At 31.1% G+C, this 17,917-nt stretch overlaps 1 protein-coding gene across 1 annotated transcript in view; it reads right to left on the bottom strand.

The window, feature by feature from the left end:
* Nucleotides 1-17,917, bottom strand: part of LOC114332091 (putative inorganic phosphate cotransporter) — a 147,504-nt gene that overhangs the window by 42,521 nt on the left and 87,066 nt on the right. Inside the window, exons 5-6 of the mRNA XM_028281800.2 lie at nt 15,904-16,050; nt 7,067-7,199 (exon numbers count right to left, since the gene is read on the bottom strand). Coding sequence (XP_028137601.1) covers nt 7,067-7,199; nt 15,904-16,050 — 280 coding nt within the window. The remainder of the gene's footprint in view (nt 1-7,066; nt 7,200-15,903; nt 16,051-17,917) is intronic.

Raw genomic sequence — 17,917 nt, 5'->3', positions numbered from 1 at the left:
GCTGTAAATATTTCCTTTTGAAAATTTTACTGTGTCATCTTTGAAGCATTTAGATAACAATGATATTTGTCCAAAATGATTAAACACATTAAAAGAGAAGTTGTTAATGATTAAACATTTTGTCGTTATATTTCGTTAGTTTCATGTTTACTTAAAAAAGTTGAGTGACAAACTTTTTAGTTTATAATTTTAACCAACACAGCAATAAAATATGATTTATTAAGAAGTTTTCCAAAAAAAATTAGTTCAAAATATGCAATAGGAAAAATGTTATGTGACTTTATAGACGAGCGACACACTAAAAAAAAAGCTTATTTCTCGAGATACCTACCACGGTGTGGTGAATGGCTAATTTTGGTCATACTTTATATTTTTGGTGGTGCTGAAAACGAAAATTAGGGTTGTTTTGAATTTTGCGTGGAAGAACATTGTCAAAATCACGTTTTTTGCGTTTAACTCGCTACAACTCAGTTCCATTTTAATATTTTTTTCTGAAACTTTTATAGTATATATTTCTCACCTTTTTGAAGACAATGGACCTGCTTCAATCTGTCTGTCTTAATATAAAAAAGTTTTAAATTGTTTGAAGTAACATATGTAGATTCTTGATATGCAAAGTTTAATCGCAAAAGTTGAGTGACAAAATTTGAAATTTAGCTGTTTAATCAAGTTTATGTTAAAATCTAGAGTACAAGGAACAAAATGTTTTATAGAAAAAAAAATGGTGTAAGTTTTAATTTTAAGAAAAACGTGATTTTTGTCACCCAAATTTTATAAGTAAACATGAAACTTATGAAATCTGACAAAAATTGTTTAAACAATTTTTCGACCGCGGTACATCTTGGTATCCATGGATTGGTTATAAGGAACTTTTTTTTAGTAAGTTTGTGCAAAAAATACGAATCGAAATAATTAACCTAACGGGGTCGACGATACAGCCTGGACTACACACGGATTCAAAATAGAGCTCCCGGAAAAGAATGGCCTAAACCTATCGGGTTCTACTGTACCAAGTTTACTAATTTTTTTTATCTATGGTACCACATTAAAATAATAACATTTATTTTATTTTCATTGCAAAATTATCCAAAACAAAGCAGCTAATGGAATATATAAAACTTTTTTGAAGTGGCCTTTTTAGTGTTATTTTTTAAATTCATTTATTTAAAATATAATTTTACTAAATAAATGTGTAACAAACTAATATTCATAAAATTTAAGTTTCTGCCAAAATATAAAATATATAATATTAAGCTTCAAATCGGGTATACTGTCAATGTTAAAAATGAGCTGCAACGGTCTAGCGAATGGTAGTGTGCGAATTTCTTCTCATTCGGCTACTCCCACTTTTTTTTACTTTAGTCGGAACGCAAAATACTCTTTGTTTATAACACTCCTGTTTAAACAATTTTTAACATTTTTTCTTGCTAAAAACGTTGTTAAAAACATTGACTTTTCTTATAAAAGATTGATTAATTTCAGCTCTTAGTGTTGTTAATTAACGTAACAGTGATTTTTTCAAAAAAGGGGACCATCTCGGACCCCAAGGTCGTAGGACCTAAAATTTTTTTAGAAGTTGTGTATTTTAACCAACTTTCCGTATTTTTATTGCCATTTAAGTTGATCTAATTTCTACGAAATTATTGTAATTGTTTATAAGCTTAAAAACTGCTATTTATTAACAAATAATTTTGTGTACGTACATGAATTTTTTGTACTTAATTTTTTTTATAGGCTGTTAATATACATCTTAACGAAGGAAATGAGCCATGGATTATTGAGATACATTCAGCCAAATTAACTGGACCAGCCTCAGAAATTAGCTCGTTTTTCAAAAAATTTTATAAACAAATTCAATTTTGCAAAAACTATTTAACAGATATTGACGATTTTTGAAGTTATACTTCTTTACCGGCGATATGAGGGTGAATTTTTATATGTTAAAACCTATGATCCCGGCGCATGCGCATTATAACTTTGTTCTGATTGGATGTTCAAATGACATGTCAAAAATTATTCAATATGGCGGCTGTGGCACAGCTGTGCTGTAGTTTGATTATTTATGGTTGTTGCGTTTTAAAATTTGTGTGAAAAGAAACAACAAACAAAAGTTAGTTAATAGTTATACTGCCTTTTTAAATAGTTTTCATATACCTATATTTTTGGACTTTTGGACTATTTTGGACAAGGAAAACTCATTCTAATTTTGGTAAGTAGTTTTTATTATAATCATATTGTAATTATACATTTGGATTAGGTTGAAATACAGTAGAGCGTCGATTATCCGAACTAATTGGGGGACATAGGTGTTCGGAAAACCGATTTGTTCGGATAATCGAACTACAATATATTGATACATATTTATAGTCATACATATTTATCCACAAGTGAATAAAAGCCATATTTATATACCTACATATTTATTTATATCTTGATAATGACAACTAGCAACTAAACAAAAAAGTGCAGTCTTTGCAACAACATCATTATTTTTGGATACAATATTGAAGAAAATTGAAGATATTTTAAGCGTCAATTACTAACGCTTGCTCGGTATTCGAGTGCGGGACGCGGGAGTCGATAGTTCGAATAAGCGGTTGTTCGGTTGATCGACGTTCGGATAATCGACGCTCTAATGTACATTTATTTTCTCAATAATGGGGATTTTAGAGAGAAATCCCAAATTAGGTCCGATTTTTATTTTTAAATTATGATTTTTTGGCGTAGATTTATTTATCTAGTAGGTATACCTATGTAATGCTTTGATTTACATACTTAATTTGATTACCAACAAAAGTTCTACCAATCTTCATCTAATATATTGTTTTCTTACTGTTTTGTTATATTTTAATATTTTCTTCCACAAAATTTAAACTACATAATTTAATTATATTAAAAACAACTGTCAAACATTAAAACGTTCAGTTACCCTATTTTTCCACATGACAAATAATGTGGAATTGGACGAGTGAAAGCGCCCCGAAATTCACGGGTTCGATTCCCGATGCAAGTTTTTATTTTTTTATTTCTTTATGCATTTTATGATTGTAAGTATATTTGTTATATAATTTTTTTTTTTCAGAAAATGCGTATTTAAAATTTTTGCCAACAATTATTATTGTTCAGAAATCATTTTTTCTTTGTGGCATTTTTCAATGTGTTTGTGTGCGTTTTATTCTTTTATTTTTTTAAACTTTTGGTATTGTCTTAAAAATCACATAATATGTAGTAGAAGTATAACTTCTTACGTGCGTACAAAGTACACACACATTCTTTTTGCACACCATTCACACACCATAATGCCCTCAAGTTTAGGTATATTTAAACATATTTTAATAAACAATACAATTGTTATTAACAATATTCAAAAACAGCGATTTTGTCGTCCGTTTTGCAATAACTTCTTTTTTGTTTATTAACCGATTTTCATTTAGCGTATCTCATTCGATGTATCTTTTTTTTCTGAAAAAGTTACCTGTGGACGTCAAATTTGTAAATAAACAAGTTTTTAAGTTATGAGCAAAAAACTAAGTTTGACGTTTTGATTGTTTATTTAAAAACTGTTCCACTTAAAAATTCCCAAGATGGTAGTCTTTTTGTTATAATATCTCGTACTACAAACACATTTCAACTGTCACACCTCGTCTTTTCCGTTATGCCGAAAAACGGCTTATTTTTTACTAACTTTATTGATCTATTAGTAGAATGGCAGAGGATAGGATAGTACGAATAGCATGAGATAAGTCACCAAATGGACGAAGAAGTATTTACAGACCAAGAAAAATATGGTGCGATAACTTAAATTGTTTAGGAGGCTACTATTGAAGAAGAAGCAGGCCTTAAAGCCTACATACAAGAAGGAAGAAGAAGAAGAAGAAGTATGTTTACCCTCTCATCACATGTCCGAAGTAGGTACTCAAGTTTTTGTCTTTTGGTAGTTAATATTATTTCCTCTTCATTTCCTATCCTTCTTGTTATTTCCACGTTTAATATCCTTTGAATCCATAATATTTGTAGGATTCTTCTGTATCTGTAACACCAAAATAAGGCGGCCAACTTATTTAGATGTACTTGTATTAATGTCCACGCTTCCGAGCCATAAAGAAGAGTAGATAGTCAATTCGATGTCTGCATGTGCTGATTTAGTCATGATCATGCATTTAGTTTTCTTAAAATTCCTCTTCAGTCCGTACTGATAACAGCGTTCATTAAGGCGTTGAAGTACGTTATGTAAATTATTGTTGTTAGCCGTCGTTCTTACTGTTCAACTTGATACCAGGGAAGGCGAAGCAAAGATATTATAAAATAGCCAAACAGAGAGCAAAGAAAGCAAGAGATTTTAACCAGATTAGATGTATCCGAGATGAAAATAATAAAATACTAATTCACGAAAAGGATGTCAAAAAGAGATGGAGAAAGTATTTTAACAGTTTATTAAATGAAGAATTCGACAGACAGCCTGTGGAGTTAACGGAGACAGTAACAGCAATGGTTACCAGAATAGCAAACGCGGAAGTGGCTCAAGCGCTTCAAAACATAAAGAAAGGAAAAGCAGTCGGACCAGATGATATCCCTGGGGAAGTATGGAGAGCATTGGGAGAGACAGGAATAAGTTGGCTATTAGGTCTATTTAATAGAATTATGGAAGTTGGGCAAATGCCAGACGAATGGAGAAGCAGTATATTAGTACCTGTCTACAAAAAAAAGGGAGACATACAACAATGTACAAAATACAGGGCTATAAAACTACTTAGCCACACCATGAAAATATGGGAGAGAGTAATTGATAGACGGATACGTGAAGAAACCGAAATATTCGATAATTAATTTGGATTTATGCAGGGCAGATCAACAACAGATGCAATTTTCATTGTAAGGCAACTGATGGGAAAATATAGGAAAAAAGAGACCAACGCTCATATGGTATTCATTGATCTTGAGAAAGCATGATAGAGTTCCTCGAGAGATTCTGTGGCGGGCACTCAATACGAAAGGAGTCCCTGGCGAATATGTAAAGATTGTGAGAGATATGTATAAGGGAGTAACGACTACTAGTGTTAGGACAGTTGTGGGAGAGACTGATAAATTTCAGGTGAAAGTAGGTTTGCACCAAGGCTCGGTACTTAGTCCTTATTTATTCTCATTAGTTTTGGACCAGATAACAGCGAAACTACAGGTTAGCATTCCATGGTGCCTAATGTATGCCGATGATGTAGTGTTAATAGGAAATAGTGAAAGAGACTTAGAACAAAAACTGGAACAGTAGAGACAAGTTCTGGAGGAAAAAGGTTTAAAACTTAGTAGGACAAAAACAGAGTATTTGGAATGTTCATTTAAAGATGGAGTTACTACAAATAAAATGGTATCTTTGGATGGTGAAATGATTGTGAAAAGCAATAGTTTTAAGTACCTAGGATCGGTATTACAGAGTAATGGAGAAGTAGATGGAGATGCATGCAGTAGAATTAGGACTGGATGGATGAAGTGGAAAGAAGCGAGTGGTGTATTGTATGACAGAAAAATTCCAATGAAGCTGAAGGAAAAATTCTATAAAACAGCCATAGGACCGGCTATGATATACGGCACTGAATGTTGGGCAGAGAAAAAGAAAGAGGAACAACGAATGCATGTGGTGGCAATGAGAATGCTTAGATGGATGAGTGGAGTGACAAAGAAGGATAAAATTAGGAATTAGTATATTAGGGGAAGTCTAGGTGTGGCACCAATTGATGCCAAAATGAGAGAGCATAGGTTAAGATGGTTTGGTCATGTTCAACGTCGAGACGTCAATCACCCAATACGAAGAATAGCTGAAATGCAGATTCCTGGAAGGAGTAGGAGAGGAAGACCAAGGAAGACCTGGGGGGAGACGATAAGGCAGGACATGTTGGTAAAAGGGATTAACATTGATATGACCCAAGAAAGAATTGTGTGGAGAAATGCAATTAGGGAAGCCGACCCCGCATAGGGATAAGGCAAAGAGAATGATGATGATGATCCGGCGTTCTTACTGTATCGTATGCAAAACGTAAATTATTCAAAACTTCTCCAATAATAGATATACCTTCTATTGAATCTGAGAGCGCTTCTTGAAATATCGCTTCCCTGTAGACATTGAAGAGTAGTGGGGACAGCACGAAGCCCTGACGAACTACCGTCTTTATTTTGATATCCCGGGTGTTCTGCTTATCAACTCTTACTTTGGCAGTTTGATTCCAATATAGATTAGATATAATTTTCGTATTACGACCGTCAATATTTTTGCTTTTTAATATATCTGCTACAAGCTTTTTATGTTGAATCTTATCAAATGCCTTTTCAAAATCTACAAAACATAAGTACATGTCCTGATTCATATCCATGCATCTCTGGGCTAGCACATTCAAGCCCAACAAAGCATCTCTTGTGCTCATACCATTATTTCTAAAGCCAAATTGTGTCACTATTTTTATATTCAAGAGTTTTAACTATTCTGGGTATTATTGTATTATTTTCAAAAATGTTTTAAGTGTGTGACTCACTAAAGCTATTGTTCTGTGATCTAAACAGGTTGTTGCATTTGACTTTTTGGGAATTGCTACAAAGGTCGGTTGCAGCAGTCTGAAATATCAGATTAAAGAGTTCAACAATTGCATCAATAAAATCTTCATCAATGAGTTTTTATATTTTTAGGCACATCATCTGGTCCAGTAGCTTCACCCTCTTTTGTGTTTTTGGTGGCATTGATAACTTTTCTTAATATTGGTGGTCCGGTATCCTCTGTTATTTCTAATGACAGTTCTTCTCTTTGATCATTAAAAATCGTTGTTGTATGTAATTGGTCCGGTGACACAATATCTCCTTCATATCAATAATAATATCCCCTTTATTATTTTTAAGGCAGATATTATTTGGTCATAAAGAAATTTGAGAATAAGGAAGTTTTCTTCTTCTGATGTCTTACGTTATCTTATCGTGATATCTTAGTTTCATTAACTATGTCTTATGACTTAGTTTACACATGAGAGATGTATTTATAGACTAAAATAGAATTCAAAAATAATAACTAATACAAGAATAAACTTACAAATTCCATTGAAAATTTTTCTTGCTGTCGTTCTACTTATGTATTTTTTATTAATGGTATAGTCTGCGCTAAATCCAAATACAAAAGACATCAGGAAGCATGTTAAATAGGGCAATGCCGAGAGAAGACCATTCTGAAAATATAAGGTTCTGTTAAGACAATACATTAGCAGTAGATGACGTGTAGGTATATACAGTATAGTGCAAATGAAAGGAATAAATTCGTTATTTCGTAAACCGGCGACTTTAAGGAAAATCCCGAAACAGGTCGATATTATGATATTTTGGCATATATCTCATACTAGTGACGTCATCCATCTGGGCGTGATGACGTAATGGATGATTTTTTAAATGGGAATAGGGGTTGAATAGCTTATTTAAAAGGTTATTCAATTCTCTATTCAGCAATATAAACATTTACATAATTATTTATATAGGGTATCCAAAAAAAATTTAAGAATTAAATTATTTGACAAAAAAGAAGAAGAATGTATGTAATTTATTTAATTCAAAATACATTTTACTGTTACCCTAAAATAGAAAAAAAATGTTTATTTCACAAATACACATTTCTTTTCGATTCAATTTAATGTTCAAGCCAGCACCTGCCAGCTACCTGCCTCTTGGAAGTTTGAACATTTAAGTTAGGCCAAAAGCAATGTTTATTTGTGAAATAAACATTTTTTTCTGATTTCTGACAGCATTAAAATTTATTTTGAATTAAATAAATTACACACATTCTTCTTTTTTGCCAAATGATTTAATTAAAAAAAACTTTTTTGGAACCCCTGTATAAATAATTATGTAAACGTTTATATCACTGAATAGAGAATTGAATAACCTTTCAAATAAGCTAGCACACGACCCCTATTCTCATTTAAAAAATATCGATTACGTCATCACGCCCAGATGGAGGACGTCACTAGAATGACGTGTATGACAGAATATCATGTAATTTAAAAATAAAAATCGACCTGTTTCGAGATTTTTCCTGTTGCCGATTTTCGAAATAACGAATGTATTTCTTTCATTTGCAACATACTGTATAATATACTATACATAAAAAATGTCTAAGGATTATAAAGTTTTTTCTCACATATACATAATTTTTGATTGGATTTAAAAAAATGACATACTCTTATAATCAGGCGCGGATCTAGAAATTCGTAATAGGGGAGGGGGCAGACTTACTACCTCAACTACAAATATTATAAAGTCAATGGGAAAAACCCAATAGTTGGCTGTATACCATAGTTTAAAAAACTCATAGAGAAGTAAAAACTACAACTTGTATTCTGGTATAAAATCGTTTACTAAAAAACTATCTAAAAAGTCATTCAAATGGATTGCAAGTCGACTTGTAGCCACCATGTTCTATTAAAATAAGATATTTAAACCATATAATATGTGGTTACCACTTTAAATAGTGTGCTAGTTTCAAACTACTCAGCAGAATGCACTGAAGATGTTCTGAATTAGAACGAAAACGTTTTGTAATCCATTTGGATGACTTTTTAGATAGTTTTTTAATAAACGATTTTACACCAGAATACAAGTTGAAGTTTTTACTTCTGTATGAGTTTTTTACAAATATTATATTTTCCAGATTTAGCCATACGACTCACACTTACTCTTTTCAGTGCGTCACAAATGATAGGAAAAAAGGTAAGTCCGTGATAATATACATTTATAACATTTATTCTAACATGACATTTTAGTTAAATCTGATAGTTGTCAAATTTATTTTCAATTGAGCATAAAAACAAATCAATTGTTTTTATTGCATTTATAAAATGGTATTTTCTTTGATTTGTACAGTCTTATAAATTGTACAGATTATATTCGTAGATATATAATATAATTAGTAAATAATTTTTTTTCTATTATAGCGCCATCTATCGACAACTAGAATAATCACCGAACTAGAATAATTACCCAAGTAATCACCGACGTGCCTTTTTTCTGTCATATACAATTTAATGCGTTAGAAAGAAATCGAAAAATTGTGACGCACTGAAAAATGCTCATGAGAAAAAGCATACTTATGGTATCAAAAGGATTGATAGACAATTCACGACTATTAATCTCACTGGTCGTTCTTTACCATAAAGATTAACCTTTCTACCATCAATGGGTAGGTACGCATGGATTATCCAGTAAAATACAAACTTTTATATCTTTATTGTATCGCAAATTTGAAACATGACTTTTCATGAGATAAGTATTACACCAAGTGTTAGGGGAGTGCAATTAGAACGAAAAGATACAATGTTTCGGAAAAAATCAAACAAGGTTATATTTTTCTAAAACTTTTTTTGTTAGTTTATAAATATGTCAAAGTAAAAAGTTCTACTCACAAATTTCGCCGCTAATTGTTTATTAATTGTTTAAACAATAACAATTGTTTTGTGTAAATAATGTTAAGAAAATGGGTGAATTCAACATTTTATTTTGCTAAAAAATGTTTTTATTTTAGTTTTGATTATGCTGAACCCGAATCTGACATTACAATTTGCAAATTCAAAATGGCGGATTCAAAATAGCGGATTTTTTCCTAAAAATCCTTAAAAAGTAAAAACGTGTTTGTTTACATATATGTGGATATTTTTGAGAGGTTGCTGAACCTGAATCAAATTTTGATAATTTAAATTATAAAATGGCAGATCCAAAATGGCGGATAACTTAAAAAATAGTTGTAAAATCATAATTTCTTTACAAAATGTATTTATTTCTACATATATTTAATTTTGAGAGCTTTGATAAACCTAACTTAAATGTTAACATTATAAACTATAAAATGGCGGATCCAAAATGCGGATTTTCTAAAAAGAACATAAAAAAGAACATTTTTCTAAAACATTTATTGTATTTATTTTTAACAGGTTGTTGAATCTGAATTAAAGATTAAAATTTTAAATTTCAAAATGGCGGATCCAAAATGGCGGATATTTAAATGAAAAACGAAGTAGAATCCAATCAAACAAATATGGAATTTAATTCTTAAAAAAAAGATAAACAAATAATTTTCACAATAATATTAAAAATTAAAATGTATTAGAAAGAATATTTAAAAAAAAACAAATTTTCGATTAGAACGATATAATTACATATTGGAACATAGTTTTTAATTCCAAACAACTTTTCTTTATAAATAATTTCGATATTGTGAAATATAAAGGTACTTTACTCTTGAGTGAAATTAATATTTTTTGATATGCCTCGTACAAAATTAACAAAATTTGATATTTGATGGTTGAATCTTATGTTATATACGATACAGAGTACTTTATAAAGAATGACTTTTTTCGTAAAACTGATATTAAAGAAGTTATCAATAGGTTCCACGTTACGCAGACATACTGTATAATAAGAGCTAAAAAAAAATTTTGTGTTGAACATTTATTATTATTGAAACTTATTATTAAATGTATTTTAAGTAAGTTTTACAGAAAAAAGTTTTGATCACTCTGTATATACATTTTTTCAGCTGATAATTTCTTAGTTTTCTCAAAAAGAAATTGTTTATTTTATTTTTAAACTAAAGTAATTCAGTGATTTTTAAAGATTACATCCCAAGCTTTAAAAAAATAGCAAAAAAATTTTATTAGATTTATTCAAACTTGAGTAATACCGTCTTAAAGTGGTGGGAATTCTGTAAAACTACGAAGTTTTCAAAAATTACATTTTTTGAGACATCATATTATTTGAATTAAATTTTTGAGATTTTTTTTGAATAAAACGTCGTTTAGTAAGATGATTGAGAGGTAAGTTGTGCAAATTTGAGAGTTTATAAGTAAAATTGTATTAGTTACACATTTTTAAATCATTTTTAAACAAAATTCATGTAAGGCTCACTTTCCGCCCACACCGTACTTATGTCCATAGATTTTATTTCTTTATATTACAACCATAAGATAGCTTATTTCATCTTCTTTCATGTCCAATTTGTAAAATTTCTTTTGATCCATTAGTTAAAGAATTACATTAAAAACACTCAACCGTGCAATTCTTCCAACGCTAGTTTACAGTGCGCCAATGTGTGTGAGAAGGGTGACTTTAGCGTTATAAATAAAAAATTACAGAAGCTAGAGATTTAATTTTAGAAAAATCTTTATATAAGGTTTTTTTGTAAAATTTTCTGAATTTTTCAATGGTCAAGTCAGTTTTTTTCTAAAAATTATATTTTTATAGTTATTTAAAAAAACATCTAACTTCGCTGTTCATTTGTTTAATAAAAAATGAAGCACCCACTTCTCGAGTAGAACTTTTTGATATGTTGTTTATTAAACATTTCTTAATGAAATTACAAAAAGTTTTATCTTGTTTGATTTTTTCCGAAGTGAAAATCTAAATGCACTCCCCTAGTGTAATGTATTTGCATTTTAAAAAATCATTTTTGTTATTCTTTGAATTAAGAAAAATATTTCCGTTGTTTATGGTTCCACCGGTACCCAAACAAATGCGCCTGCAGATTATTTTTCAGAGAAAGGTGTTTTATTAAATTTTATGGCCTCTTTCAGTTCTTTGAAAGCGGTTGTCGTGTAATTTTGTGTTGTACTGATGGCTTAAAGTTTAGAGTTAATAGAAAAAAACAATAAATAATAAAAAAATACTTATAGACTAAATACAATAGGGGGGTCCATGGACCCGTTGACCCCCCTGTATCCGCGCCTGCTTATAATACCTGATTAGTTCGCTATAAATTATTTTAATTTCAGTCTAATAATGATTTCTCTATAATGAAATAATAAAAATGATTCAGTTCGTTTATAGAGCGCAACAAGCACCCTTACCGAACGGTTTCAAAACTCATTAGTTTTTCATCAGAGAATGCATATGTTGCTATCTCTAAACCAAACTGAAATAATCCAGATGACTAGCTTCATATTGCAATTAACGAAATGGCCTGGGTGTCTCATAGCGACATCTGTTAGATACAAGTCAAGGTTTTCAACTTAATAAAATATAAAATAATATTAAATTATAAACTTATTGGGACCATTTTCTGGTTACACTTCGTGGCTTCTAAAAATGCAAGCCAAGCGGATGCTGGAGCTAGGAAGATGAGAGAATTCCATAATTTGCAATTCAAATCCCATCTGTGCAGCGCGGAAAAATTCCAACGAAAATGAAACTCTACATACTCAGATAGGAGTAACACTATTATAAATAAAAATTAATAACCATTTTTAGCTCGTCGCAACACGAATCCGAAGCCGTCTTAACAGAAATGATCCCAAACGGTTTCTAATGTAATATTATTTTATATTTTATTTTTAATTTAATATTATATTCGTACCCTACTGATAATTAAAAAAAATTAACTTCGCTTATTTTACACCTTACATAATTTATCGTTACTAATTTTTGAGTGCTTATAATCCCGACACACTGATGTTTGTTGTTAATATTGTTTTTTACCAAAAAAACTTTTAAATTTAGTAGTCTAGGCGCCAAATAGAGGTCACCGTGTCATTTTCAATTCTAATGGACAAACTCAACGGTTTCTTATGGATTTTGGGCTGCTGATTACGAATTTCGAGGGGGGATTTCGATCCGAGTGGTCACAAAATTGTTATAAACAATTTAATTGTTTATAAATTGTTTATAAGGCTCTGGCTCATAAACTAAAAGAGATAAAAAAATGTTTCAAATACAATTTGTTCCCTAATAAAAAACGAGGAAACAACCGCTTACTAAACTTAAATCTGACAATTAGAACTCAAGATATTGTAAAATTAGTGCACAATGCAAATTGCAAATTGCAAAATAAGTATTTTTCAAAGCTTTACCGATCGTAACTCGGCTTCTACGCAAGCAAATGACCTTGTAAGATGTCCTTTTAAAGCTTAATTAAGAGGCTTCCAAACAAAGTTTGTTAAATTATTTGGTCTTCATTTGTTTTAAAGTTATACCCGTTTGAAGTTATAATTTTCTTAAAAAAAGTGTACATTAATTTGTTTATAAAGGTTTCAAGCAAACTTGAGCTTTAAACATTTATACTTTAATTAACAATAATGATAAAACAACTCAAAAAGAACAAATTGAGCTTAAGAAAATGTTCGTAAGTTTATTTTTGGGTAAGATGTCGATATTTTAATGGCGCGCTATGAGGCGCAAGATTGGCTCACAGTCAAGTAAGTATGCATTCTTCGACGTTTTATCGATCGTAACTCGGCTTCTACGCATTAAAATGAGCCAATATGTGATATCCATATAAAAATGGATCGAGTTCTTTTGCAGCATCATCATTGCATATAAAACGAGCATTTATGATGTGGCGGCATACACACAATTGACGGGCCTTGATGATGCTGCAAAAGAACTAGATCCACTTTATATGGATATCATATAGATAATTAGACTCTGAAGCCCCAAAAAGTTTTAGTTTTACTGCCTACAAGAACAGACTTGTACCACCATGTAACTGTTAAAATTTCGCTAAGAACTTATGCAGATGTAAAAAAGCTGATATTCCCTGTATATCTCTATACAGATTTGCAGATGCATGAAAAAAATGTTTGCAAAAATAGTATTAATAAATAATATCAACTTACTCTTTAGTTATACTTCTAAAATATTAGTTTTTAATGTTTTTTTCTCATTTAGTGCAAAAAATAGAAGACAATGTAAATAGAATGAAAGGTGATACGAGGTACAGTATGATGATTTAATTATAAGAATTATATGATAAAATTTTATTAGGATCTTCAAAAATAAAAAATGAAGATAACGTATGTGTACATAGAAATTATAATTTGCATCGAGAAGTTAGCACGTGAACCTTTACGCGGTGAGCCGATCTTGCGCCTCATAGCGCGCGCCATAAAAATATCGACATCTTGCCCAAAAATAAACTTATGAACATTTTCGTAACCTCAAATTGTTCCTTTTGAGTTTTTCTATCATTATTGTTCATTAAAGTATAAATGTTTATAGCTCAAATTTGCATGAAACCCTTATAAACAAATGAATGTACAATATTTAAAAAAAAATTGTAAATTCAAACGGGTATAACTTTAAAACAAATGAAGATCAAGTAATTTAAGAAACTTTGTTTGGAAGCCTGTTAATTAAGCTTTAAAACGACACCTTCTTAGACTTATTTGCATGCGTAAAAGCCGAGTTACGATCGATAAAGCTTCGAAAAATACTTATTTTGCAATTTGCAATTTGCATTGTGCACTAATTTCACAATATCTTGAGTTCTAATTGCTACATTTAAGTTTAGTAAACGGTTTTTCTTCGTTTTTTATTAAGGAACAAATTTTATTTGAAACATTTTTCTATCTCTTTTAGTTTATGAGCCAGAGCCTTATAAACAATTTATAAACAATTAAATTGTTTATAACAATTTTTTGACCACTCGGATCGAAATCCCCCCTCGAAATTCGTAATCAGCAGCCAAAAATCCATAAGAAACCGTTGAGTTTGTCCATCAGAATTGAATATGACACGGTGACCAATCTGGTGCCTAGACTATAGTGGCTATAAATCATTTCACAAAACTTCACGTTGCATTGACAGTCTCGTCCTGACATCAGTTGGAAATGCTCTTAAACTATTACTTTAGTTGCCATTCACCGCTCTCAATGTCAATACTTAATTTTTTCACTTAGCAACCCACGTGCCTCGTGGGAGTCATATAGTGCCCTAGGGCCTTATTCTTAGGGATTATCTCCATCTTTTGGATTTCATAATTAATTTTACAATGTATGTAAGACATTTAGTCAACATTTAAAAGGTTTTAACCTCTGTATTTTTGGGTAACTCGGCATGTTAAACCTGTAAGTATAACCATTCTTTGTTTTTTTACCTTGGTCAACATTTTAACTTTAAGTTTTGTCTTCACTAATACGGTTGTACTTATTTTAGGTAACACTGATGATGCTCTTTTTAGAGAGCGAAGACGTTCTGTGACATTTGTAGCCCTTTTAAGGGTTTTTAAATAAATATACCTTTTATAAGAAAAATTTTTCAATAAGTTTACTTGTAATTAATGGTATACAGCCAGATACAGGAAATTCTTCGTTGTGAATTTTATATTTTATTAAGCTGAAAACTTTGACTTGTATCTAGCAGATGTCGCTATGACATCCAGGTCATTTCGTCAGTTGCAATATGAGGCTAGTCATTTGGAAGAATTGGTTTAGAGATAGCAACATATTCTGCATTCTCTGATGAAAAACTAACTACTTTTGGAACCGTTCGGTAAGGGTGCTTATTGCGCTATCTAAGCGAACTGAAATATAAGATGGCTGGTGTTTCAACTAGATGAAAATGGTTATTCATTTTTATTTCTATTAGTATTATTCCTATGTGAGTATGTAGGGTTCCATTTACGTTTGAATTTTTCCGCGCTGAACAGCTGGGATGTGAATTGCAAATTATAGAATTCCCTGATCTTCCTAGCTCCAGCATTCGCTTGGCTTGCATTTTTAGAAGCCACGGAGGTCTAACTAGTAATATTATGAAAATAATATTTTATAATCTTACTTAACCATTTACAAATATGTGGTGGATTTTACAAATGTTCACAATATCTGGTTAAACTGGCTTATCTAAAAGTTACTAAGAGGCAAAAAGTTCTGCCAAAAGAATGCCACATGTCCATTTTCAATAAAAAATGTCTAATGGTTTTTGATATATTGGAAAAAATCGATTTTCATTTTGTAACTGCAAAGGGCTGTAACTTTTTTATGCGCACATTTGTACGAAGGTAAGTTAAGTCCAATCGTACTATTTTTGGTCCCAGAATACATGATTTAACTTATGACTTGCCTTTTTGTTACACCCTGTATATTGATACGTCATATTAGATACTATATCAAAACTTACCGACGACATTTGAAATCCCATAACCTTGTTCATATAATTTGGCATCTCTGTTAGTAATGTGTTGTAGCCCCAAATTTGGCCAACTTGTGCCAAAAACAGCGCCCAAAATGGTCTACATTTCACAATTTCTTTCCACGGAACTGTCAACTAAAATAAGTGTATAAACAAATTAACAAATAAATTTAATTAATATTTTAAAATGTATAATGTATATTAGATTATTAACTCAGAATGAAATGTAACAATTTTAAAGCGTTGCGCGTTGGCTTGAATATAGGGAAAATAAAAAATATTAATTTGTAGTGAAAAATAAAATATGTTCAAATTCAAATGGAGGATATCAGGAATCGTGATTTTGAATCTCATCAAGGGTAGGAAATTTTTGATTTATTAAAAATTAATAAGTGAAAATAGTTTCTATCCTTGTGGGATCGGTACTCACCGGAGGGACCACAGACGTTCGAATACAGTTAGCGTCTCTTGGTAATGACAATGAAGTCGACTTTACTAAGTAAAGGGTCGTTTAGACACAGCGATAAATCAAATAACTTACCGATATCAATCGAGTCGTTGCAATTTATCGTATGTGACTGATCGAAGTTGGTGTTGGATTGAAGTTGGTATCGGGTTGCATTAATCAACAATAATATAATACTTTTATCAACTCTAAGAATTATATGTACAGGGTGATTGATTAGTGGGGTTAAGCCCCGTAGATCCGTTATAATAATAGATAGCAATAAAAGTTAATAACAAAAATTGTAGCCAACTTTAAGATTCACATTTCAACATTAATTAGAATGTTACAGGGTGTTCGATAACATAGTGGCAGACCAAACTTATGTTTTTTTAAATGGAACACCCTGTATTTTATTTTATATTCAAAATCTTCTTAACTTCGCCATTACAAAAATTTAAAGGATTGTTATGTTATACAGGGTATTTTACAAAGTTATAACCAATTTTATATGACAAATTGTAACAAGTTAACTACTCATTGTATAAATAAAAATAAGCACAAAAGCAATGGATTATTGATGCCATATTTTTTTATTTATTATCAAAATTTTCATAAATTCTTCTTCTTCTTCTTCTTTTTGTATAAACATGACTGTCTGTTTTTTCAATGTGCCTCTAGTTGTCGTTCCATCGTTTTCTTGGTCTTACCACTGATCGTCTTCCTATTGGGAAACCGTCTCGCGCTGTCCTGACTACTTTGTTGTCATTCGGCTTATGTGGTCATTCCATTCTATTCTTCTGTTTCTTACCCTCTCTTCTTTCGTATATCTGCACTTCTAGCTCTGTCCCATACAGTCTTACTCTCGATTTTTCGAAGGGTTTTCATCTCCGCTGTTTCGAGCAATCTTTTTGTCCTCTCTGTGTCGGGTCGTGTTTCTGCCGCGTATGTCATTATTGGTCTGATAACTGTTTTGTAAATTCTGCCTTTCATTTCTTTTCCGATATTTTTATTTCTCCATATTGTGTCATTCAGGCAAACTGCGGCTCTGTTTGCTTTATTAACTTCTTGACCTTCCACTTCTGTTTAGAGCCTTCCTTAGCTAGATAGTATGATGTCTAGGTATTTAAACTCCATCACTTGTTCTATTATCTGACCTTCCATCTCCGAGTTAAATCTTATTGGATCTGCTGTTATAACCATGTATTTTGTCTTTTTTGGAGAAATTAACATGTTAAATTTTCTGGCGGTTATGTTAAATTGGTGCAGAATACGTTATAAATCATCTTCATTTTGAGATATTAGTATTGCATCGTATGCATAGAAGATTATTTTTAGTTGTTTGTCTCCCATTGGGTATTCTTTTTTAGTTCTTACTTTTTTATTATTTCGTCCATGATCAGGTTGAACAATATAGGAATCAATGAATCCCCCTGTCTTATCCCATTGCCGGCTTAAATTAGGTCAGTTAGTTCATCTTCCACTTTTACTTTTATTGTGTGGTTCTGGTAGATGTTTTCGATCGTTTTAATGATTCCTAGAGGTACCCCTCTCGAG

This window comes from Diabrotica virgifera, chromosome 6, assembly GCF_917563875.1.
Source record: "Diabrotica virgifera virgifera chromosome 6, PGI_DIABVI_V3a".
Taxonomy (NCBI): domain Eukaryota; kingdom Metazoa; phylum Arthropoda; class Insecta; order Coleoptera; family Chrysomelidae; genus Diabrotica; species Diabrotica virgifera.
Note: the sequence above shows the minus strand (reverse complement) of the source record. Positions and strands in the feature narration are given on the sequence as shown.